The sequence below is a fragment of the Asterias rubens genome, chromosome 6, assembly GCF_902459465.1.
Source record: "Asterias rubens chromosome 6, eAstRub1.3, whole genome shotgun sequence".
In the NCBI taxonomy this organism is placed as follows: Eukaryota; Metazoa; Echinodermata; class Asteroidea; order Forcipulatida; family Asteriidae; genus Asterias; species Asterias rubens.
Genome location: NC_047067.1, coordinates 9,442,711 through 9,469,089, shown reverse-complemented (window position 1 = coordinate 9,469,089; position 26,379 = coordinate 9,442,711). Strand labels below are relative to the sequence as shown.

Sequence of the window (26,379 nt, the reverse complement as noted above, 5' to 3'; positions counted from 1 at the left end):
AAAACAGTTTAACTTTTACTTTTAATGGTCAGGAACCATGACAACAATTTAAACCGTTTCTTATAAAACACATAAGAATTGGTCATGTGATATATTGTCGGGATCCCGACAAAAACTAATTTTGAGCACTTTATTTCACTGCTACTAATAATTGGCAGACTTTTTCGAGCAATGGCTTAAATGAAAGCTTGTAACTTTCTCGACCCCCATCAAAATACCTATTGGATTTTAAATCAAAATTTTTGGGTCAAACATGTCAAATCGGCAAAAAATCTGACATAGCATCTTTAGAACAGTTTGAAAGCTGTTTATACCAAACAACTTCAAGCCGAACATAAACTACACTGTAGAGATATTTGTACATAATATACGCCTCATTAATAAATACCGGCCATACAAGCCTCTGATTAAAAAAGTAACTAAAAGCAATGGCGGCATGCCTTGATTCCGCACACTAGTAAGTGCATGAATGAAGTCTCCTGATAACATTTCGCAGCTCAGTTGAACTATGCTTTCATGTGTGTGTGTGTATTGATTTCACCCGTTTATTGTTAATTTCTGTTTTCTTAACTTTGTACAAACTTTGTCAATTTGTAAGGTGTCAGCCTTTTAAAAAAAATTTTATACGAATAAAATAAATCATGCTCATTGTGCTTGCTACAATAATAAAGTTTCTCTGTGCACAAGCAAGAACAAGTTAAAAGAAGGGCTGCAGCATAAAATAAAAACAGCAGCAAAATAAGCAGTAATCCCAATCACCAAAGAATTTTCGGAATAATGATAATAAAACGGCTTTTATATCTTTTTGAAAACAACAATTCTGTAAAAAATATGTGTTTTCAAGGCTGTTTTTGAAAATTGTTCCGATTATTGAAAAATAAATGATAATAATAATATTTTTTTATGTGACATAATGTAGAAAAAAGGAAGCAAATACTTTTTTGTTGCCCATTTCAGACCTTCCCCGCAGCTATACTTAAAAAGAACGGGATCCCCATAAATTATTCATAACATAGGCCTATTCCACAAGGAAGAGTTTGTCAGCTGCTGTACGTCGTCTTTCACGACCTGGAATGTAAATGGCTGGATGAAAGACAGATGTTGGAGTTTTGATGTCGAGTTGCTCATCATTGTCTAACCGTCTTTCAAGACTTCAAATAAACTTTAGACTCGATCTGAGACACCATCCTCCTGCCGTAAAAATCCCTGTAGTTGTCCGGCAGTTCTTCGAGGCACTTCAGAGCTCTGTTTAGAATCTGCAGAGCTCTTGCAGCTGCTTGCGGGTCTTTGTTACCGTAAGGGTCCTTGGTGTCATAGCAATTTGCTTCTAGATGCCTGAAGAATACATTCACAGCAACACTGAAGTCTAAGGAGCGGACATTGTGAAACCAAAGTGCTGTAAAGAAAATAAATCAGAGAGAGGGACATGCCACATGAATATACTTGGTATACATATAAACACTACATTTAGAGATCGTTTCCCAAGTGTCGTGGCTGAGCGGGCTAGTTCACCGGACCCAAGCTCTGGAGTTGTCAGCAGCAGAGTGTGGGTTTGAATTCCTGTATTGACACTTGTGCCCTTGAGCAAGGCACTTATAAATCCATTATTGCTTTGTAAAAAGTTGGGAAGATATTGCATTCTGCTCTACCAGCCAGACTCCTGATAAAAACTCATGCCTACATACATCCCTATGGACTGTGAAGGGGGTAACCCTGTTTTAGCCTGATGGGGAGTAGGAAGTGGTACTGGTGACCCACCCTCTCTATGACAGCAGCAATGCTTGTAAGAGATAACAGCAATGCACGATGCAAGAAAGCAAAGCACAACATGGAATTAGTTGTTTCAATGCATCTGCTTCCTGGGGGTGTGAGTCAATTAGCACAACTCACCAGGTATAAAGAGAACATCTCCTGGTTGTAAGTGACACTCCATTGGTCTTGCATGTCTGAAAGCTGGGTATCGACTGAAGTCTGGATTCTCAATGTCTAACACTGCTGACTTATCTCCTGTGAAGAGAAACAAACAAAATGTCAGTATTCACCTGCAATCCTTTAGCGTCCAAAAGAATTATGCATGACAGAGACAAGTCAAAAGACAGATTAAAAAGAAAATTAGCACCAGCAATAGATAGAACACAAAAATGATTAGCACCTGCAATTTCTAATTCATAACAACGCATTTAAACAAGAATGAATATACATGCAAAAAAACAACAGTTAACTGAGCAATAAGTAAGTTTGTAAAATTGGGTACTGTGTAGATGTGTGCTGTTGTGGAAGAATTGTGTTTCAATAATTCCAATATCAAAAATAAATTGAACAACAAACTGAATTTAATACATTTTTGTACAAAATAACTTGAGAAATACTTGCAGAAAACCATTCAAGTTGTCTATACAGTTACATGTGTAGACTGACACTAGAAAATGACCCCAGTAAATTTGTACACAGAAAGAGCATACCTGTGAGATATAAATTAGTGGCATCTTGAGGACTGAAGAACACGACTCGCTTGTGACCACTGATCTGAATCAAGAGGTTGTCCATTATCTGAAAGAAACCTTTTTTTCATTTAATTTACTCTGGGACTTTCAGAACAGTAAATTTAATCACTTCACTAGCCAACACACCCATGGAGACAGACAAAGAAGGAAGTGTCAGTTTAAAATGCGGGAGGATCTTTGTCACAGTCCATTAGGATGTATGCATGGGTATCAATTAAGCTTGGGCGATATCGATTTATTTTATTCACGATATATCGCCGACAATATATCGCGATATTCGGTATAATCGCGATTAATTAAATTTGACATCATCAGTCTTCAAACTCCAAGTGAAAGTTGTAGAAGAGACAGTCATAGCATAAGAGAGGTGTTCTAATGACCTATTTGTCTGATTTTACTCCAAACCTATGGGGTGCAAGATGTCTCAGCTAGCAAATACATCGCGATATTGAATCGATATCGCGATTATCGCGATATATCGATATTTCAATTAAAACCAAATCCATCCAATATCGAAATCGTTTCCAAATTAATATCGCGATATTCGATAATATCGTGATATCGCCCAAGCTTAGTATCAAGAGCCTGGCTGGTATGACAAAATGTACAATTTTCTCTACTTTTCACAAAGTAATTATGGTTAACTGCCTTTCTCAAGGGCACAAGTGTCATGACAGGGATTCGAACCCACACTCTGCTGCTGACAATACCAGAGCTTGGGTCCTATGAACAACACCGGTCAGCAACAAGATGCCACACGCTGAATAAAATGTAAGTACACAATTGGACTTTGCTTTTCTTTTACAACAAATACTTGTTGCTTACATCGTAATGGGTCCATAGTTGCACCCCAGCTGATCCTAATCGGAGAATAGTGGAGAACATTGTGTCTGCTTCGAAGAACTGAGGGATCGTTACATCAGGTGCTAGAGACGGAAACTGTTTAGTTATATCTGCGGGTTCCTGAAGGAATTCAAACAGTTGAGAAAGTGGATCTTAATTGCAAAAGCTGATACAATGGTCACAATAAGTATTTTGTTTGTAGTAACGCCATGTGTGTGTATCTACTTGCCTGGTAGATTTTGAGAACTTGTCTTGCTTTATATTCTACTACCGCGGAGTAGATTTTCGGAATTCGGGAGAATTCTCAGTTCTGAAAAAAGTTGTCCTGCTTGTTAACTACTACCTGGGCGGAAAATTTGGCAGGGACTACTACTTTAGCTTTAGTGGATTGAGGGGACTTCTTTTGATAAACTTCACTACTACAAAGTGAGTTTTTAATTGATCCCAACGCTTTGTCCAGCTTTCTCTAAGTATGCTATACATTTTTTAAACGAATGTTAAGGCCCAACAGAAACACTTCATTAGTAGCTTCAGAGAAACTCCACTTTCAAAAGGCATTGAATAAATGAGTATTTACTGTAAGGGAAGAGTAGTCCTGTAACTTGTAACAAAACTTTGTTTATAACTTATTCAACTCGTGACACTTTTAAACTTAAATTTGACAGAATTCTCTGTCAACAAATAAACACATTATCTTTGTCCTTGTTTGCTCCTTTGTTTGTTTGTTGTTTGTTTGTTTGTTTATTTGTTTAGATTATCTAGTTGTCAAAGAAAATCCTCAAATCTCCTAAGGTGAATTAACCCCCAAACTGGCAACAGCCAATCTCTCTCATACAAACACTTTGATTATGAATTGCACAAATCAAGACATTGTAATTCAGTAACTAGACGACAATACTTATTCTAGTCATTGTGAAATCAACAGTTGGTTTGGTAGGATTCAAACCCACAACCTTGTGATTACAAGTAGTGCAGTCTAACCACCGGACCACATTGACCCTTTTCGTTGGGTCCTTACCTTTCTTGGGTCGCCTCCAAGAGCACGGAAGTAATACTTCTCATCCTGGAAAACAAGTAAAAAAAGTTGTAAAAGTTTTAGCTGTTTCAGAAATTTGATATGTGTAGATGGTTGACAAGATTCAGTTCCCCTCTAGGATTTAGTATTCCCAAATACACTGATGAACATCGTTAAAAAAGCTTGTCCAATAACAAGGAAACAGATTGACTCAATATAAAACAATACTGGTGGAATAAGAATTCAATTCTCCTCAAAAAAATCAGAGCATACTTGAGATGATAAGTTGTCAACCACTGGTTCTTTTTCAGAACCAATACTACTCAAAAGAGATTTACACAGGGTGCCACTGCAAACCTCACCAAATCATACTCCCAGCCACAATGCAAAGTTTTAAATCCTACTTTAGAAATCAACTGTCAAAGGCATTTGGTAACAGTACAAATTGTGCTTACCGGTTCAAAGAAGAACTCATCATGTTTAGATTGAGCAGCACGTCTCAAAAACTTGTCAAATGGCAAAGTTCTAAGGATAAAATAAAATAAGAAATACACACAAAGTCACAAACAGTAGCAGGGCTCAAAGTTTATCACTGGACCACAGGCATCAGTAGTTTTAGTGTGTCACCTCATGACCAGTCAAGTCCAATAGTCTGATAACCTTGATTTTGGCTCTACTTTATGAAGTATACTTAACCTATAAAGACAAAATGAGATCTATCTTATCTTTATAAATAATGTCTTACAATAAACTCAAGTACTTAAAACATACACTCTGTGTATATTTTGATTCAGGTCTTGTTAAAAAGAAATTCTGGTCCAGTAAACATTTTGAGCAATAAACCTTATGTGTCCTGTGTGGATTTTACTCTCAAATTCAGCCCCGAGCGAGAGGGCCTTCATCAAAGGCCTTTGCAATCTAAATTAATGCACATTTTGCTCTATGGTATTGAACGATCTCTAACTAAGTGAAGACGAATCAGTGGATTCCAGTGGTTTTCATCCCTTTCTCACCTGTATGCGTAGTTTTTGTTTACAAAATCCATATTTGCTGAAGGGCTAACATGAACTTTGACCTCTTGAGAACCAACACATTTGCAGAGGTACTCTTCTGTCCATTTTGTTTTGCATTCACCAATATCTAGACCTCTCAGGACAGCAGGTTTCCTCTGCAAGTAAAAAGTTCAAATTTATGATCTGAGAGACCTAATATAAATAGAAACACAACAAGGTTTTCTTATGTAGAATGATCAAGTATAAAGTACATGAAATATCAATTTGCAGGTATGTTTTATGCAGCTTAAACACGAGGGCATTCCTTTTCTTGAGAATGTGGTGCTCTCACAAGTGCTATTGCGGGCTGTTATATGGCTCTCTTTTAAAGTCGGTCTTATGGCATGCTGCGACTTTGATGATAAGACAATATTATTTAATAATAAAAGAGAGCAGGATAACAGCCCAATATTCACTTAACCAGACTCCAGAGTGTTCGATTACGAGATAGGCTTTGCTTTGTGTAAAGGAAAAGTTTCATGACTGGAGCACACAATAATTGATTAAGGTCTCATCATGCTCATCTCCTTTTTGAGCAATCTAATAAAGGTTTGGCCGAAACTTGAGGCTCATGCCCATTTACCCTCTCTATTATATTTAAAAGTAAAACTAGTCTCTCTCTTCATGTGACATCTGACTTTGTCTGGAACCTATTATCACTTAGAATTTAGCACCATGCCACTCCCACCTGGTCACCCCACTGGCACTAGCAAGAAAATATTAGGACAGAATACATAGGCAAACTGTTGTATGTATACGAACCTGTGGGTAGATATCACTGGTGAATAAATCTTTATCAACTCCTTCAAAAATGCGCACACTTTCGGCCATAACTGAGTGATAAAATAGTTTATTTGTTGGAAAAACAAAGCTGAGGAAGTCACGTCATGAATAAATATCCAGCAGGCACACTCAACAAATGAACCACCGACACTGACACTTGACAGGGGTGAACATGCAGAGACAGCAGCATGCAAAATCTTGTAAGAGACAGTTGTTGTTTACCTTTTTACTTCATTCAAGTTCAACAAGATTTTGTTTTGCTGTTGAACTGCGCCACCTATAGTTCAATTTACGCCAACCAACAAGCCCGAATTTGTTTTTATTTGTAAAAGTTATTTTTTGGAATGAATGTTTACAATTTGATAAATTAATTTATTATTTACAAAATCATTATAAAATAATTATAAATTAACGCATTAATTATTAACATATGTTTTATAATTTATCAAGAAACTAATTCCAAAAGTAATACTCTTAATTTAAAGATTTCTGACCAGCCTGAATTTTAATCCAACATGGCGGCCTCCATTGGCAAGATTTTCTGCTGCAAACTTCTCAGCGAAAAATCAACACAAACCGTTAGAAATGTTTACTTATCTCGATTTAGTGGAACAGACACAGTGCGGAGGTACCTTTCCACATCAAAGCATATGAAACGAAGTAATCATTGTGTGCCTTTCTTTACAAATCACAAACTTTTCTGTGAGTCACAACAACAAAAACCGAAAACAACACTTCTGCAACTGCAACCTGCTTTGAAATGTGTTCAAACAAGCCAGTTGCGACCGTTTTCCAGTGAGTCCGATGGAGAGAATGAGAAAAAAGTTAAACCCATTTTTGTTGCAATTCCCAATCCCTTCAAACTGATCAGAAACAAGATCTATTTCTGGATGATTCGGTCTTATTTTGATCCTGACTTCAAAGCAGAAGATTTCACTGAAGGAGCTATGCAGGTGAGAACAATGATGATGATTTTTCTCTCTCCACACCCCTTAAATAAATGCCCTAGCCTAGATTCATAAAACACTTTATGACTTATCTCTCCTCCAGGGCTTAATTTCCGTAACCAAACCTGCCACTGACTTTTTCACAAATTGTTTACAAAAAAAAGTAGTATTTCATAACGATTGGAGAAAGTGGTGGCAGTGGCAGGATACGGAACAATGGACTGCAGGCAGTGCACACCAGAGGCCAGTGGTTTTAGCATCGATTTGAAGCCCTTTTAAACTAGTTACCTGAAAAGCCCATCGCGGTCTTGTGTTTTTGTTTATTGATCAAAAGATTTGTTGACTTTTACTTTTATTCAGTTAGCTAAAAATCTTTAGATTCTGCTGAAATATAGAATACTTACACATGAGATACATCGTCTCTTATTGGTTCCTTATTTCAATTATGGCTACTGTAAGCAACTTTCTGGTCAAGTAATCATTTTAGCTATTATAAGCCCTGCGTTTGCGATCTTGTGGATTTTTACTCAAGTTTGATCCATGCCTTTGCTTGACGTCAGGTCAGGCAAAGTCAACTTTCTAAAATCCCTCTGTGGCTATACCACTTCAATCTTCATTATCACTCAATTTCTGACAAGATTTGACAGAGCATTGAGCCCTAGGTAACCACAGAGAGACCATTTGTCTGAATATGGAGAAACTGTGGATAAGGCGCCTTCAGACTAAACCCCATGATGTGAACATCTAAGAAGGAAATGACTATGCAATGCGACCACATTTGTATACCCTGGTTTTGTTTCCACTTGCAGGCAATGTGTACAATATCAAGATTCATTTCTGATGGTAACTTTGACCAACTGGAGGGACTGATGTCCAGAAAGGTATGTTTCCAGATTATTTTGGTAGGCCCTGAAAGTTAGTGTGACCATGTACATGTATGTTAACTGTAGTGTATATTAGGCATTGGTCAGTTTGAAAAACCCTCCACAGCTAAACTCAATGTAAAACTGTTATATATATATGTGCATGGCACATACTGTAGTTTTCAGTCTTTTGTTTTGTTTTGTTTGCTAAGATAAACACCAAGCTGGCAACAATTTTTATTTTTTTTACGTCTTTGATTATGAATTGCACAAATTAAACAATTGTACCTAGACTATAAAACTTATTCTAGTTATTGTGGAACCAGTGGTTAGTTTGGGGATCCAAGCCCACAACCTTGTTATTGCAAGTCCTGCAGTCGATTTGTCGAGTTAGTACGAGTAACTTAAGGTTAATCTGACATGTCTGAAGGTTAAGGTTACAATTCAGGGTTGGGACTCGTCCTAAGTCCTAAGATTAATCCTAAGTTAGGAAGAGTTTTGTGAAATCGACGGCTGCAGTCTTACCACTGGACCATGGTGTCTTGATTGAGTCTAGGATTGATGAATATCTTGTGTATTTTGTTTTATAGCTTTTAGATGAAGTCAAGGAGACATTGAAAGACCTTGGGATGAGAGATCGTGCTAATATAGTTGTCAACACGGATGACGTTCTGCATATATTCCCACAGAATGTTGCTGTCCATTACGATGAAAGTGGTGAGTTTCTATATTAGAGGCAAACACCTGGAAAGCTACAATAATGTACTGTTAAAGCAACAGATTGACATGCAATTTTTGCATATTTGTTACATAAATATTATTCTCCATATTTTAATATTGATGTATATACATAGCCTGTCGGGGTATATATGTTTTCTTATTCTTAAATCCTTGTGCGTTGTATCTTGTGCTATTTTTTTATCTGCCTGTTGTTACATTTTCATTTTCATATTTTTTTTTATTTATTTATTTTTTTTTTTACTTGTGTGAGCAATGCAATTTCTTCTTTTGGAGATCAATAAAGTTTTCTTATGTCTTATGTCATATATCTTATGTCTATCAGTTCAGTGTGCGTGAAGAGCTATCATTGGCAGAGAGTCATGTGCAGAGCGTATACACGTGTTTACATTGCCAAGGCAAGGGGTGTATTGTATTGGTCATAATATGTATTTTGTGGATACATTATGTACACATAAAATGTTAATAAAATGTAGAAGAGCAACTGCTGTTCTTAATTGACATTGGCGTTCAGCTGCGAAGAATTTCAACACTAATTTCAAAACAAAACTTGGACTCGCTACAGACCTGATGCATCCGTTGACTCATAAAAGTTCTCATTCTACCCATGCTCAGTGAGGATATGGAACCAGTTACCAGCTACCCCCCATCAGCAGTGCTACATCTGTCGTAGCATTCCAGAAGGTAGCCCTTCTTCCAGCTTTTGGGGTTTTAACTCTTGGTGCTGGCTCCAGGCTCCTGTAAATGTCTATGCCTTTGACTCGCTCCTTTACAAATTAGTTTTTCACCACTTGACAAAAATGAGCAGTGATGTCACCTGATGCAACAATCTAGTTTAGTTTCTGGTCCTTTGAGAATTGCTAAAGGAGTTATGTCTACTCTTCGGAAGACTCAACATAAATTGTTCATTTTTCTTCCAACCCTACCAAACTTTGGAAAGGTACAAGAACATAACGATCGCTGGTGTCTGGGCAACTTTCAGAATGTTGGTTTGAATCCTGGCCTGGTCAATTCTGACACTTGTGTTCTTGAGAAAGGCACTGTATCATAATTGCTTTCCTCCACCCAGGAGTAGAAATTGGTACCGTTGGGAGCTGGGGAGTCACCCATGATGGACTTGCATCCTGTGCGGGGGAAATAGAAATATTCTCAGTCGTTTGATTCCAAGGAAATAAGATAAAAACACCGTCCTGATGAGCCATAATTGCTCAGGACAGACTTTACTTCACTACTTGGTGTCTAGGCATCATTTTCCATGCTTAGGGAATACATGTAGATGTTTTTTTTATGATTCCTCGTCTGCCAAGTGAAGAATGGAAACTAGACTGGGCTCACACACTGAACTTGTGGTTTTTGTGTGAGTTATTGCATACTTTGATGCACATTAGATCAAGTGAACACATTTAGGTAAATCGTGTGTTTGTCTGAGTCCATACAACATGTTCAATAAAAACATCACATAAACACAGCATCCCAGATATACGCAGATATTAAGGTTTGTCAAAAACCTTTTATAGAGGTTTGAAGAATCTGTAAGATAACATCATTCAAAATGTCTTACTGATTTGATATTAAAGGGAAGGTATACGTTTGGTAATTACTCAAAACAAATATTAACTTAAAACTGACTTAGAAACGAGCATTGGAGAGCTGTTGATATTATAAAACATTGTGGGAAACGACTCCCTCTGAAGTAATGTAGTTTTTGAGAAAGAGGTAATTTCTCACTAAGTATTCCTATCTGAAAGCACACAAATTCGTCCAACAAGGGTGTTTTTTCTTTCATCATTTTCTCGCAACTTTGATGACCAATAGAGCCCAACTTTTCACATGCTAGTTATTTTATGCTTATAATGTTGAGATACACCAAGTGAGAAACACTGGTCTTTTACAATTACCAAACGTGTACAGTGCCTTTAATGTTGTGTTGGCTTATTCAGCACATTGAACATTGTATACAGTTAACCCTCATTATAAAGAGCACTTGTTATGATGATGTTCTGCTTATAGAGTACATTCTGAAGTCCTGAATCTCTTTTCTGCTTTGTATTTCTTTGTTTTGCTGTCCCCTTATAACAACGGTCCTGTTATAAAAAGGTAGTTTGTCCAGTCCCATGGATCTTATTACAACTTGAGTCGACTGTGCTTTGTGTTTTTTTTCCCTTTTGATATCCTCTTTCAATTTTAACAGAGTTCCTTGTAGTAAGAGGACATTTTGCCAATCCCAGTGATCTTGTTATAACGGGAGTTGACTGTAGTCACTTTTCATAACTGATCTGTATGCCACCTATGTTTGGTTGAATAATATGTGTATACCTCTTTCTAGTAGTGTTGGTTCTGAACAAAACTGGTAGTTGACAACTCAAGTTTCGATCAGTGTGCTCTGATTGTCTTCAGGAGATTCTTTAGTCTTCATCCTCCTGAAGACAATTGAAGCATACTGATCGAAATGTTAAGTTGCCAACCACTGCTTCTTTTCAGAACCAACACTACTCAAAAGAGTCGCTTCTAAAAAGAGTTACCTGCAGTTATCACTACAAACTTCACCTATAAACACTCCCACCATGCAAAGTTTTAAATCCTACTTTATGTTTGTTTTATTCAGGTGGAAAGTTTCTAAATATATTGATGCGTTTCTGGTGTCATAGCATGTCGTCAGAGGAGAGTGATAAAGGAGTTGTTGGAATGCGTATTGGTAGACCGCCCCCTGGAGTGTCTCAAGAGGAGTTTAATAACATGGGCAGTGTCATCAGCTGTACATATGAGTGAGTCCAACCAACTTCTATCATCATCAGGCACGGTACTTCGCGGAGGCATCAAAGGCAATTGCCTCCATACCTACCTGGTCATTGCCTTGGGGGCTCTTTAAAGGCAGTGGACACTATTGGTAATTACTCAAAATAATTATCATAAAACCTTTCTTGATTACGAGTAACGGGAAGAGGTTGATAGTATAAAACAGTGTGAGAAACAGCTCCCTCTGAAGTAATGTAGTTTTCGAGAAAGAAGTAATTTTCCACGAATTTGATTTCGAGACCTCAAGTTCAGAATTTGAGGTCTCGAAATCAAGCATCTGAAAATACACAACTTCTTGTGACAAGGGTGTTTTTGTCTTTCCTGAATATCTCGAAACTTCGACGACCGATTGAGCTCAAATGTTCACAGGTTTGTTAGTTTATGCATATGTTGAGATACACCAACTGTGAAGACTTGTCTTTGACAATTACCAATAGTGTCCACTGGCTTTAAATACCATAGAAATGTGCAATTTTCTTATAGGGTGCCCGTAATAAGAAGGCAATGCCTCGGTGCCCTTGCCTTTTAAAAAATGAAGCAAACAGGCCTGTACATCAAACCTTTATACAAATTATTCACACTCATTCAGTTTAAAATTCTTCTGCTCAATTTTAAAACTCTTACGGTGAGTGTCCTTATCTTTACAGAACTCATCAAACAAAAACCTCCATCAACCAGGCTGTGATATTCCACATCTTCTCGACTTCAATTGATGCCTGGGACCAATTTCACAAAGCAATGAAATTTTTCGTAGGACAAATAGTCAGTATCATCTTAGTGATTTGTATTGTGACATTACACTTTACTTAGCAACTACGATTGATTTGTAGTTAAGATCAATCTTAGCTCTTTGTGAAATTGGCCCCTGGTCCTCGTGTGAAAAACGTTACGGTGACAGAGCTTTCTCTCTTGCTGCTTCCGAATTAGGGAAAACTCTGCCTCCCTAAATTCAAAATGCTTCTTGCTTACAAACATTTCAAACTACATGAATGTTGAAGACGCATTTCTTTAAATCACTGTCATCTCAATCTTGGTAATTTTTGTAACTTTTCTCTTGATTATTATCTGCTGTTTTATTGCTTTATTTTTGTAAATTTGTATCTTTGTATTTTGGTGTTGTTAATTTTTTTACCCATCTTCATGTTTACTATTTGCTGTTTTTTATTGCATTATTTTTTTGTAATATTGAATCTTTGTTTTTTGATGGTCTGGTTTTACTAAATTGGTCTTCTAGGACATCAGCACCATAGCGTTTAGGAACACAGTATTCAATGAGGTATAAATATATTTGGTTTTGGCTTGGCTTGGCTTTGGGGTTCGGCTCACCTCGGCTAGGCTTTTTACCTAAGCTGTGGCTTGGCTTGGCTTTGCTTAGCTCAAGTCAGCATCTTGGCTCAGCAAGGGCTCAGCTTTTCTTGGCTTGGCTGGGCATTGTCATCAGCTCAGCTTGGGACGGCTTGGTTCGGTTCGGCTCAGCATGACTAGGCTTTTCAGCTTGGCTCGGCTCAGTATCGGTTTCGGCTTGGCTCGGCTTGGCCCGGCTAAGCATCTTGGCTCAGCATCGGCTCAGCTTTTCTTGCCTTGGCTGGGCATCTGCATTGGCTCGGCTTGGTTCGGTTTGGCTCAGCATGGCTTTTCGGCTTTGCTCGGCTCAGTATCGGTTCGGCTTGGCTCGGCTTGGCCCGGCTAAGCATCTTGGCTCAGCATCGGCTCAGCTTTTCTTGCCTTGGCTGGGCATCTGCATTGGCTCGGCTTGGTTCGGTTTGGCTCAGCATGGCTTTTCGGCTTTGCTCGGCTCAGTATCGGTTCGGCTTGGCTTGGCTTGGCCCGGCTAAGCATCTTGGCTCAGCATCGGCTCAGCTTTTCTTGCCTTGGCTGGGCATCTGCATTGGCTCGGCTTGGTTCGGTTTGGCTCAGCATGGCTTTTCGGCTTTGCTCGGCTCAGTATCGGTTCGGCTTGGCTCGGCTTGGCCCGGCTAAGCATCTTGGCTCAGCATCGGCTCAGCTTTTCTTGCCTTGGCTGGGCATCTGCATTGGCTCGGCTTGGTTCGGTTTGGCTCAGCATGGCTTTTCGGCTTTGCTCGGCTCAGTATCGGTTCGGCTTGGCCTGGCTAAGCATCTTGGCTCAGCATCGGCTCAGCTTTTCTTGCCTTGGCTGGGCATCTGCATTGGCTCGGCTTGGTTCGGTTCAGCTCAGCACAGCTCAGCATTTGCTTGGCTTGGCTCAGCTCGGCATTGGCTCGGCTTTTCTTTGTTTGGCTCGGCTTCCATGTAGCTCAGTTTGGCATCTGGTTGGCTAGGCTTGGCTTGACATGGTTTAGCTTTGCTCCTCGGCACGGCATCGGCTCGGACGGCATCTGGTCTCCTCTGCATCGGCTTTGCACGGTATCTCAGCTCGGCATCTCTTCTGCGCATTGGCCTAGCTTAGCTTTGCTTGGCTTGGCTTGGCTTGGCTTAGGCTTGCCCTCCCAAACTAGAGCAAAACAATGGGATAAATTTGGACATAACAACAAACCCCAAAAATCCTTTTACCTAGTACAAGAAATTGGTACATATGTGTGACCCCTCTGCCCCGCTAATCAATAAGTTCCCAAATATCCATGTGCCTCATATTCCCTTGTGAAGCATCAGGCTTTATACTGTATAGAGATGGCAGTGTGTTACCTTTCATTATAACCTACCAACTGCAACTTATTCTATCTTCATGAACAGTGCTTTCATATACATGTCTAAATATCGCTATCTTTACCTTTTATTCCAGACAATATATTGATCTTATTAAAGGCAGTAGACACTATTGGTAATTACTCAAAATAATTATTAGAATAAAATTTTCACAGGTTTGTTATTTATGCATATATGTGGAGATACACCAAGTGAAAAGACTGGTCTTTGACAATTACCAATAGTGTCCAGTGTCTTTAACTGCACTTTATTCATGAAACGGTGTTGGGGTTTATATTTTTTCCCAGGCATGATAGTCTACCCACTTGAGTCTGATTTCTGATTTTGTTGCCATTGGAAAAATCAGACAAATTTTGATTTAATAGACTGAAATGTCTACACTTGTTTTCCTGTACATTGTACAAACATGTACAAATTGTTGTTATGATAACAGCAAGCAGCTTAACATCCGTTCATCTGTTTGTTCATGAATATTTTAATGTACTAAGATGGTTTTCTGTCTGGGAACGAAGGAGGTTAATTCCTTCATGTTGTTGTCTACATTGGCGACAGCTTAAGTCACCCCCAGAGAGGCTCGAGTCTTACAGCTAAAATGTCTGATGGAAATGAGCCCATTAGAGTCAACCTTCAAGCAATCCCTCTTGTCACTAACCCTGCTTTCAAACAAAATGCTTTCTTCACAGGGACATATCAATTAGATTTCCGAACTTGATGCGCGTTTCGTAGCAAACCCATTCAATAAGGAGGAACCTTTTGAGTTTTATGTTCATCCTCTTAAAGAGAATGAAGATATATTGTGAGAGAATTCTTGCTTGCCCCGGTCTAGAAAAATTAAGATTTGATCCATTAGTGGGCATCCTTGGGCATGCCATAAAGGTCATTATGTTTACAGTGTCAGGACGAATGAAAAAAAAAAACCCACCCAGTGCAATGGTTTAATCATTTGTGTGCATACGTTGGAATTAGCCCCTCCGAGATGGGTGTAATTTGATTTACAGTGGTAATCTACTTTGGTGGAATTCATTACTGTATATAACTGTCGTATCCCATTCATGTGTCACTCACAAACCAAGTTCCATTTGTCTCCGTCTTTTGTATTCGAGCTCTAGATTTAACCTTGGCCCGCCCGCTTTTTAATCAAGATGCCTCTGCTCCAGATTTGTTCTTACAATACAGGTCAATTAGTGGCATTAAGACGTATTTTGTAGGCCAGAATCACTTCTTTAACAAAAAGTGTAGCATTTCTGAGCTTAGATTTCTCAGTTTTATATTTCGAAAACATTGCTTAGAATTTAAAGCTGGGACACTATTGGTAATTACTCAAAATAATTGTTAGCATAAAAACATACTTGGTAACAAGCAATGGCGAGCTGTTGTAAGTATAAAACATTGTGAGAAACGGCTTCCTCTGAAGTAACGTATAGTTTTTGAGAAGGAAGTAATTTTCCATGAATTTGATTTCGAGACATCAGAATTAAATTTTGATGTCTCGAAATCAAGCAACTGAAAGCACACAACTCCGTGTGACAATGGTGTTTTTTCTTTCATTATTATCTCGCAACTTCGACCACCAATTGTGTTCAAATTTTCACAGGTTTGTTTTTTATGCATATGTGAAGATACACCAAATGAGAAGACTGGTCTTTGACACTTACCAATAGTGTCCAGTGCCTTTAAATAACTGGATAGGTTAAGGAGCACACTGAAAACTAAATTGTTTAAAACTGAATATTTTCACTGAATGGTTAAACCTGCTTATTAAGTTAACAATTTATGGTTAGTAACGTTTTTTAATATTTTTATATTTTAGATCAAATTTGATTTTTACTTTTCAATTTTCGTTTTTATACGTATTACTTTAGGTTAAATGTTTTCTTTAAAATATTTCTACTCCTATCAATACAATTAAGTTAATTCAATACAATTGTACCGGCTGCTTATAGCTTTGGACTAGTGCCATTGATCAGTGCCCTTGAGCTTGCCGACACGAATAAAGTGCTATAAAAGTCTTGGTATTATTATGATTAAGAGATTATCTCCTTATCTTACCCCTGATACTTATTTTTTCTAGAGCTCCAGTTCATTATTTTATTGGATTTCATAATTTTTGTTTCAGGTTCCACCGTGACTTTTCTCCAGGAGTTGACCCTAGCTGGATGGTGACCTACATTCAGCACGGTAAATGGCTGAACACCGAGGCCCGATGGCTTCCCAAGGAATGGACCAGAGATTAGTGCTGCATGCTGAACTTGAGATTGTCATGGGTTGCTGTGTTTGTTCTTTGGTTCAAACACCAGCATTTACATTCAAATCTTTGCACCTCGCTCAATATACATGGTGTTGAAATGAAATGTAAACGTCGGTTGAAGTGGCACATTGCCTGTGCTGAATTGAAAGACACCTACACAATTCTGTCTACCCATAGGTAGTCTAACTTGAGTATCATGAGCATAAGGCTGTACTGTCACACTTTCACTCACTCATTAGGTCGCCGGTCACCAACAGGCGGGCTTGAGTATGGCTTCTCCAAGTAATTCTGTATTACATGAGGGTGGCCAGTTCGTCTGTTGATTCTACACCGTCGTCCTTTTGCAAACGGGCAGCAATAAGGCAAAGTCAAGCAGTGTTGGTTGAAGCTGAGGAGAGTAAGGGCTGCTTGGGCTGTCTAAGAACATTGTTACAAACAACTTGTTTGGATGATCTTCAGGTCGTATTGTGAACTCGGCAAACTCCCACAAGGGGATATAAACGCCAAGCTGGCAACAGCCAGTCTCTCTCATACAAACATTGGTTTAATGTTGATGATTATGAGTTGCACAAATCGACAAACTGCAATTCAGTAACTAGAAACAATACTTATTCTAGTCATTGTTGAATCCGCGGTTAGCTTGGGGAACTCGAACCCACAGCATTGTAATTGTAAGTCCTGCAGTATAACCACTGAGAACTGAAGGAAGATAGTATGTGTAATTGACATGGCATTTAAATTAAAGACAGTGGACACTATTGGTAATTGTCAAAGACCAGTCTTCTCACTTGGTGTATTTTAACATGTGCATAAAATAACAAACCTGTGAAAATTTGAGCTTGATTGGGCGTCGGAGTTGCGAGATAACTATGAAAGAAAAAACACCCTTGTTACACGAAGTTGTGTGCTTTCAGATGCTTGATTTCCTTGAGGTCTCGAAATCAAATTCGTGGAAAATTCCTTTTTTCTTGAAAACTACGTCACTTCAGAGGGAGCCGTTTCTCACAGTGTGTTATACTATCAACCTCTCCCCATTACTCGTTACCAAATGAGGTTTTATGCTGATAATTATTTTGAGTAATTACCAATAGTGGCCACTGCCTTTAAATAATTACTGAGAGTTTGGCTGACACAAGTGAGTTATTGCTACCGCCCGTCCATAACTAGCATAGCCATGGGACAATGTGTTGTGTGTATAATTGCGAGATTGAAACATGCACTTTTTGCATTACAACTCATCAATCAGAATGTCAAATATTTTCAAGTTTGTATGTGATCGGAAGTTATAAATGTGATTTTTGTCTGGTCACTTCTTATACAACGAGGGCTATCTTAAGAGTATGATAAATCTACTATTATACAGCTGATCATTCTGGGTTTTTTTTTATAACGTGATGACATACTTTTATTGAGCTTCTTTTTATTGGTAATGTCTAACAAGGTTTTTATTATTTTTGTTAACTCGTATTTTATTGTGTCTTGATTTAGCCAGTAAGGCCTTTCTGAATTAATCCGTGAGAGGTTAATTATGTATTGATAATGTTGCCAGTCGCAAACTGTGCATGCGAAATAGCATTTTGGCTGGCAACCATATTATTGTAGAGTATGCTTTTATTGTGCTAAGCTACCTTTTGTGCTTAAGCAGCTCTATGAAATTGAGCCCTGGTTATGGTGTAGGATCAGTGGTCTTTGGCGCAACAGTGTAACCAATGCACATAATGTGTGTGATGCCCATGGTATCTGTCGAAAATGAAGCTCAAGTATAAGAAACCGGGCACTGTTTGCGGTACTTTAGTAATGACTCCGAAAGCCTTTTTGTTTACAGAGATGGCATCTGATAAGCATCCTGCGAAATCATTTCGTTTGAAGTGTCCCCATTATTTAGAAAACCAGTAAAAGTATTTGCAAGATAAATTTGAAGCTTCAAAGATCGTCTTCCAACGAATTTTGGAGAGTGTCTGTTCGCGAATGCTGCGGCCAGAGATGCGGTCGGCAACCATACCTCGCTCTAAGTGGATGGATTTACTTTTTTGGTGAAAATACTGAAATGTTGTTTTTGATGACTTCTTAACAAGTACACACCTTTACTCAGCTTGAACTTTCACAGAGGACCTTGATTGAATCTGTATTGATTACGTTGACGAAAAACCACTCTCATAACACTACCTTTAAATCCCCCTTGGGCGGAGTATTAAAGGATTGCTGGTATGTAAGATTGCTGACGCTTAAAGTGCAAAATGTTTTATCCTGGTAAGATATTCTACCTTGAATCTGATTGCTGTTAAAAAGAATCATTAAAGACATAGTAGACTCCACGAATGGTATTTAATTGAATATATTCATTTTGAAAAAAGTTCACCGATGATAAAGTTCATACCAGTACCAATCCATAAGGATATTCGTCTAAATTGCTTTCCAATGCAGGATGCTTTTACCAGCGTTTTAAAATTCCCGCAAATCACATTTGTTTTTATTAGGGTTTGACTCCCGCAATTGAAATAAGTCAAATGTAAACGTGCACTACCTATACACCCGTTTCGTTGTTTTCGAACAAAGTATGGTTGATTTAGTACAGGATGGGAAGTAAGTTCGCTGTTCCATAGTTCAAACAATTACGTAGTACCCATACTTTGCATTCTTCTGAAGACGAACAGAAAGTACTGTCCGAAACGTCGATAGCACAATAGGTCTGTTTAGAGCAAGTAAGCCTATCCCTTCAAAAAATGATTAACACAAGTTCGTACCCGCAAGAATGTTAAAGGAACGTTACAGAATTGGTTAGAAACAACAATCGTGAAGATCACAGATTAACATAAAACTTACACGGTCTAATGATGATGATAGTAGAAAACATCCCTTGAAATATTTCTGTCTGAAATTTCATATTTAATGAGAAATAAACAATCTAATTTCGCGTTTGGAGTTTATCGCTCAGTGAGCGTTTTATTCATTTTTATTTTGACATCAATGCAATGCAAAATGTGTAATCGTTTTTCACTATTCTCTCATGACCCAGATGGCCAATCGATCTCAAACTTCTACAGGTTTGTCAGTTTATGTATTTGGTGGATTACATAAAGTGCTTAAACTGCCAGCAACTGTTTTGTTAGCAAAAACAATTCTGGAATGTTCCTTTAATATTTACATTGTACTTCCAATATTCACACCATGCAAAGCTTCGAACACCATTTGACATAACAAATTGTATCAATGAATGAAATAAAGTTTCTTATTTTGAAATGTTGAGCGTAATGGAAGGGCAGTTTTGTGTTACTTGTTTTTAGTATATACAGGCCCATATCTTCATTGCCTGTTTTAGAAAGTAAGCATAAGTTTAGCCATTGTCCTCTTCCTTTTTTTTTTAGTCCAAGGTAGTTTCGATGGCAGTGTGCTCAATATTGTCAAACCCACTTTTCAACAGGGATATACGCCAGCGTTATTACTAATGAAAATAATGACATCAAAATACAAAACATCAACATACAAACAAAAAAGAAGAAATTTGGTATGGCTGGATATATATTTAAAAACAAACTTTAAACTTTGATTTCTTGCCGCTTTTTTGTTCGCGCAAAACAGATTGACTTTGTGTTTAAGTATGCTGCTTATTAATTGCTGACATTAACCAGGTAAAGAATTTTAGATTTTAATTGTTACACTTGGAGTTTGTATTTGCTCCATTTGGATGTTTTGAAATTGTTGCTTGCCATGTGGGCCTAGACCATTGGAAAATAATACCCGGGCCCAATTTCATAGAGCTGCTAAGCACAAATGTTTGCCTATAGCATGACATTTCTTTCTTTATGAAAACAAGATTACCAACCAAATTTCCATTTGTTGCATAGGCCCTTGCTTGTTGTTTTCTTATCCTGAAAATCATTTGGAAATTTGGTTGGTAATCCTGTTTTTATCAAGGCAAAAATTTCATGCTAAGCAAATTGTTGTGCTTAGCAGATCTATGAAATTGGGCCCGGATTTCTAAAATTCCCGGGACATTTTGTTTCCCGATATATAGCAAGAAAAGAGTCGAAATCGGGGAGCCATCAGTTCGCGCGAGAGCAGTGATCTCGGGGGAGCACTATCTCAGTGCGTTGGGCCGATTTAACGACCACAAGTCTAGTTTTCGTGTCGTCTCGCGCGCATAAAGAGTACACAGCGCCCTCATGATTGGAAAACAATGTATGGTATAAAAGACTGAGTCCGTGTGTCTAGGGAAGTATCATGCTTCTATTGTTGAACAGTCATTCGTGGAAAGAAAGTTATTATGATGTTAATGGATCTATACTGACATTTAATGAATTTTGTTTGCCTTGAATTTATTGAGTTTTACTCTAAAAATTTAATCAAAATTTGTTTTACCTTCGGGAGCTAGATGCCTGGAGGGCAACAGTGATTTCGCTACTTGCGTTGTCGACTTCAGTAATATCTTCTGTATTGTGTATGGTCTTTCTTTGTTCTGGTCTTAATGTGTTTGTCTGTTTGTAATTTGTATGTGAATTATGACAAATGAAAATGCCAATCTCGATTTCTTTAATTTTGCATAGGCCTACAATTCAATTTGATGCACAGCGAATGTCTTGCTTACTTTGGAACATTAGTGGCAGTTCACAAACGTCGACTGCTAAGGTTAGGGACAATATTAAGCACTTGCTTTGTGGTGAGCATTGCCGGCATTTTCAGCAAGTAGTGATCTGACAAGTTAGGAAACTTGAAGATAATAACTACTGGTATTAATTAATAGACACCTTTACTTTATACCACATGTATACGGATGAGACAATCATGTTTGTTGTTTATTTGTTTATCTGAGATGATCTTCCAGTCAAGAGAAATTTGCAAACACCAACAAGGGGATATAAACGCCAAGCTGGCAGCAGACAATCTCTCTCATAAACATTCGTCTATGAATATGAATTGCACATAATTGTTATTCAAGACGACAATACGTATGCTATTGTTATAGTCTTTGTGAAATCATCGTCTAGTTTGAAAGATTCGAACCACAAACCTGTAATTGCAAGTCGTGCACTCTAACCATGTGGTACTACGAACGATGTTGACAAAATGAATCACATGAATTGAAAACTACAGATCCATCACTGAGTATTATTTCAACCCTTTATTATACAAAAGATGCGTGAAAAAAAAATTCAATAAGTATTCCTCGTTTCTTTGCGGAGGATTTGCGGCTGGTTAGCCACAATGGTTTAAGGCAATGTTATCATTAACAGTCTCTGTACAGCCGATCGATCTTTGACGTTAATTCAACTTCTTAGCCTTGGTTAGCCTAATATCCACACGCTTGACGTGATCCTTGCTTGATCTGTGTAGTGCCAATGGCTACCCAACGATTTTTTTAGTTTCCCCTGGAGTCAAGAATTGAGGGAAAGTCTGATACTCAACTTGCTCCATGCTCAATGGCTTGCGTCGTTTTTTTTATTACAACGTCAACGACACGCACTCTTAAGAAAATTTGCTTCGTTCGACGATAAGTCACTTGATAATTAAATAAGCCCATTGTAGATATATTAATGTGAAATAAGAACTCTTAAAAAGTAACCATTGCTCCTTGCTTCATGCTCAAAGGCTTGCGTCGGTGTTTTTATTACAATGTCAACGACACGCAATCTTAAGAAAATTTGCTTCGTTCAATACGTTAAAGTCAGTTATTGCTTTAAAATTGCTTAAAAACTACAATGCAAAAGATTTAGCCGTAGGGGCCTACACATTTTTAAATATTGAGAAAAAAGATACGTACAAAAAACAATGGAAAAGCGACTGTTGTAAAAGTCTTAAAGCACAATGGGCACGGGTTATAACTAGTGGCATTATAATCCCTATTGAAGATCTATTAAAATAATGTAAAATAGGAAATCCCCTAATGACTAATTAAGCCATGTATTCAAAGTGCAATGACCATAGGGGTTATATTGATTGACACCCTAAACTGGGCAGTTCCAAATAAGGTCAGGTTTTAGAGATTTTTTTTTCAGGGGCAGAGAACTATTTGCACTCACGTACTTAGGAACATTCATTATAATAATGGTTTATTTATTCAACAACATTTTAAAAAGACACTGCAGTAAAAAAAAAAAAAAACTGAATTGCGGAACATAATTAGTATCTCGTGTCAAAAACAAAAGATCCAAACCTCATGATCCCTTTGCATGCAACAGGTTTATGGCAGAGAGTGTATGTGTTTTTCAACACACCCACCCCAATTCCATCAAACTGTGTGGGCTTAGAAAAAAAGAAGAAGACACATGTCACCCAAGTGTATCTAATTTGGAGAGAAAGAACAATATAGGGCTATAGTGAACTTTTTAAATTTTTCCCGAAAAAGGAACTGTGTACATGTTTAACACATAAACATAACTGTGTTTACAATCAACGTTTAAGACCCAGTATTAAACATGTTTAGAGTCTAAACACAGTTTATAAGTAAACGCGTCAAAACGTTTATAAATCGTTACAATTTGGCGTTTATGAAAGCGTTTAGATATTAAACGTTTGGTTTTACAGTGTACACTTTATAAAATGTTTTCTCTTAGGTTTCACTTAATAAGAATTGATTACTTTTTATTTATTATTTATTTAACCAAACAAATAATAATAGATAATAAGGGGCTCAATACATAGCTGCGGGCATGTTAATTTCTTGTAAAAGGTATTGGGAAATGCACATTAATGTTTTCCTTTCCTTTTTAAAACATGTCTTGAATGCGTGGTGTGCATGGTATACGTAAACTTTTATCGTCTTCTATAGGCTTGAACTGATGATCCCGCATCGCAGTTTGTTTCGCTGAGGGAATTGTTGTTTGTAATCTCCCGCGGTTCCACTGTCTGTTGTGAAATTGTCATGTTGTAAAAGTTATAATTGCATTACCCATCCATTGTAACACAAAACAATGACAACAATCGGTTCCATTAGACCTACCGGCAGCAGTGGTCCCTATGTAGCTGTCCAATGAATGTCAAAAAGCTTGGAGGAAATTGATAAACAATAGTTAGCGTATAGGCTGTGTGTAGCTTACGGGGAAAAACAATCTCGCGTTCTCCCCCATGTAAAATGCATAGGCATTTCAAACAGGCTATTATTGTTTCCGAGTTGTTGAACGATGATCAAAAAAAGTCTGATCAAAATCACCCGATAGACCTACTCGGGTTTGATTCAATTATGTGATTAATTTTAGGCATATTTTGATTTGTTTATTAGTTTATCCTGCCTGACATTTCTCCGTAATATACGATTGTGAAATCTATCTGTGAGCTTTTAGTGACTGTTGTAGCTCGCACGCCTGAAGAATCCTGTAAACAAGCGGGCTTGCATGGGAACCAGAAACACCGGGGTTAACCCCTCCTCTTCTACGACAAATGTTCTGTGTTCTTTAACGATCCCTGGGTCTACCCCGCTGTCCTCACTGTGAGCCCCTGACAAGAATTAAACGAACGACCACTCACCGCTCTCGTAGTGACGTCATGCACCTAGGGGCCAGCCCCAAAATGACCCATTCCACAAGCAGCAGGGCACTGGGGGTTGATCCCGGTGTGGCGGTTTCAGTCTCCCGCCGTGTTCAGTTTTCCGGGTGACTTAGCCGGACATTTCAGCACGTTGTTTGAACGGGTTTAGCTTTCCGGCGTGTTCAGTTTTCCGGTTGACATAGTCAGACAAAAATACCGTCGCGAGTACCCTGGCGAGTACTGTAGTTCTCTCAGTGACCCCAAGTTGTTCCTATTACGATTCTTTTCTGTTTAGTCACATTCCCTTGCCCCATCTTTACACGTATTAATGCGTACAACTTTAAGCAGGTCACACTGCTTGTATAAAAAACAAACCCCATTTCTCATTTTAAAATTATATAAAGGTTTGTCTCTCATACGATCCACGCGTTCGCCGCTCGTTGTACCCGTGGACGCCGCCGTGACAGGTACCGGAGAGTAACACGGATGACTCAGTACGGCACTAAAAATGGACCACTTTCGCTTGCTGTGCGCAGGCATCGCATGACGTAATGTGACCGTATTTGGTCTTTCGGAAAACTGATCACGGCGGAAAGTTGAAACCGCCACACCCGGGTGAGCCCCTGGAATGACGTCAAAACTATTCGAACGTACCGGGGCAGACCGGGGTCGACCCAGGGAAGCTAAACGAACGCACCCTATATAAGTTAATGTCCTTTCGAAAGGTGAAGGTGAAATACCTAGCTCAAGTGTTTAGACCGAGACTCAAACCTACACTCTGCTGATCAAAAACACAGAGCTTGTTAGTCCGATACTCTCAGAGTGCTAGTCCACAAATGCCACAACAACATAAAGGTGTATATACTTGCTTTGACTCCTGACCGAAGATCAATCCTGCGTGTCTATCTCATCAAAACAGGAAATTATTGAGGGAACATTGAGAGTGGGTGTTCAAGAAAAGGGGAAAAATGCGCACTCAATTTATCTATATACATTTAAGCTTAATTAAAAACTGTGCAAAAAACCCAAGACAACACAGATATTCAATGTTGGTTGTACAGAACAAGTTAACATTGTTCCACCAGTAAGATTTGAAGATTTGCTTGATTATAAGAAACTAGTGTGTCACAATATAAGAGACGACTTAAGGGATGCAGCAGGCGATTTCACGAAACGCTATTGGATTCGGCACGCAAGCTTCCCGATCTAAACCAAGTTGTTCTATTCTGTTAATGTACTCCCCCGTCTAGTCCCTTCTGACCACACCCTCATTGAAGTTCTGGCTGCGTCATTGAGTCTTGATGATGATTTTGCTCCACTCTCGACTTTTATACTAAACATGTTTACCAAAATATAAGCAGGAGTTCGATGTTCCGAAAGTGTGAGTGGGTTTGTGTTGGGTGAAATACAAACAGTGCGTGAGCTTTTAGTGAATGAAAACAATAATTTCATTCTTCATGCAGAAACATTGTTTACTTGTTTACAGGAGATGCCATGATGGCTTTCACCCAACGAGTCGAGGCAGCCTAAATATTCATATATTCATGACCATTGTATAATGTTACGTACATTGAACATTCATATCCTATATAGGCAAGGGTCTGTATATCTTTGGTAATGACTCTGAACATTAATGGTTTTAAAAACGTACGTGGTAAGTACAACAGCTTTCGATAAGTATAATGCATTTTGAGAGTATTTCATTTCACTACAGGCAAGTTAAGGCAATTACACCATTTAAGTATGGACATTCAACTCCTATAATAATTAATAGTAGTTATATCTTATACCGCGCAAATATCTGTCCCAATAAAGACACCGCAAGGCGCACAAAGAGAAAATTTAAGTAACATTTAACAGAAAGCTATACATTTATTTAGTAAGAACGTTTGAACAAATATGTCTTCAGTCCGGACTTGAAGCACTTATAAGGGAAGTAGAAGTACAAAATGTATCTTGCCAAACTTACTATGTTGTAAGTTAAGGCCAATATTATTATACGCACGCTGAACATTTATCTCCCATTGGCAAGTTAATGCCAGTGCAACATATTAGGCACATTGGACCTCTTTTAGGCCTATTATACCCAATCTATATGCACGTTGAACATTCATTCATCTCCCGAAAGCAAGTTGAGGTCTATATTTAACGTTTTGTCTCCCATAGGCAAAGTTAAGACCAATACATCAGTATTAGGTATATTGAACCTCTTACAGGCAAGTTAAAGATACTGGACACTATTGGTAATATTGTCAAAGACCCAGTCCTCTCACTTGGTGTATCTGAACATGCATAACATAACAACCTGTGAAAATTTGAGCTCAATTGGTCGTCGAAGCTGCGAAAAAAATAATGAAAGAACAAACACCCCTGTCACACGAAGTTGTGTGCTTTCAGATGCTTGATTTCGAGACCTCCAAATCTAATTCTGAGTTCTCGAAATC

General features: G+C 38.3%; 2 protein-coding genes across 2 annotated transcripts; one reads left to right on the top strand and one right to left on the bottom strand.

The window, feature by feature from the left end:
* Positions 1 to 219: 219 nt before the first annotated feature.
* LOC117291611 (tRNA wybutosine-synthesizing protein 5-like) lies at positions 220 to 6,457 on the bottom strand. The gene is made up of 8 exons (XM_033773429.1): positions 6,177 to 6,457; positions 5,376 to 5,530; positions 4,818 to 4,887; positions 4,366 to 4,410; positions 3,330 to 3,467; positions 2,463 to 2,550; positions 1,891 to 2,007; positions 220 to 1,396 (listed from the first exon to the last, which is right to left on the bottom strand). The coding sequence occupies exons 1-8, from the start codon at positions 6,243 to 6,245 to the stop codon at positions 1,146 to 1,148; spliced, it is 933 nt and encodes a 310-aa protein (XP_033629320.1). The 5' UTR covers positions 6,246 to 6,457; the 3' UTR covers positions 220 to 1,145.
* Positions 6,458 to 6,721: 264 nt separating this feature from the next.
* LOC117291119 (m-AAA protease-interacting protein 1, mitochondrial-like) lies at positions 6,722 to 17,282 on the top strand. The gene is made up of 5 exons (XM_033772652.1): positions 6,722 to 7,150; positions 7,954 to 8,025; positions 8,598 to 8,724; positions 11,351 to 11,510; positions 16,343 to 17,282. Exons 1-5 carry the CDS (start codon positions 6,848 to 6,850, stop codon positions 16,458 to 16,460), a joined length of 780 nt encoding a protein of 259 aa, XP_033628543.1. The 5' UTR covers positions 6,722 to 6,847; the 3' UTR covers positions 16,461 to 17,282.
* Positions 17,283 to 26,379: the final 9,097 nt, after the last annotated feature.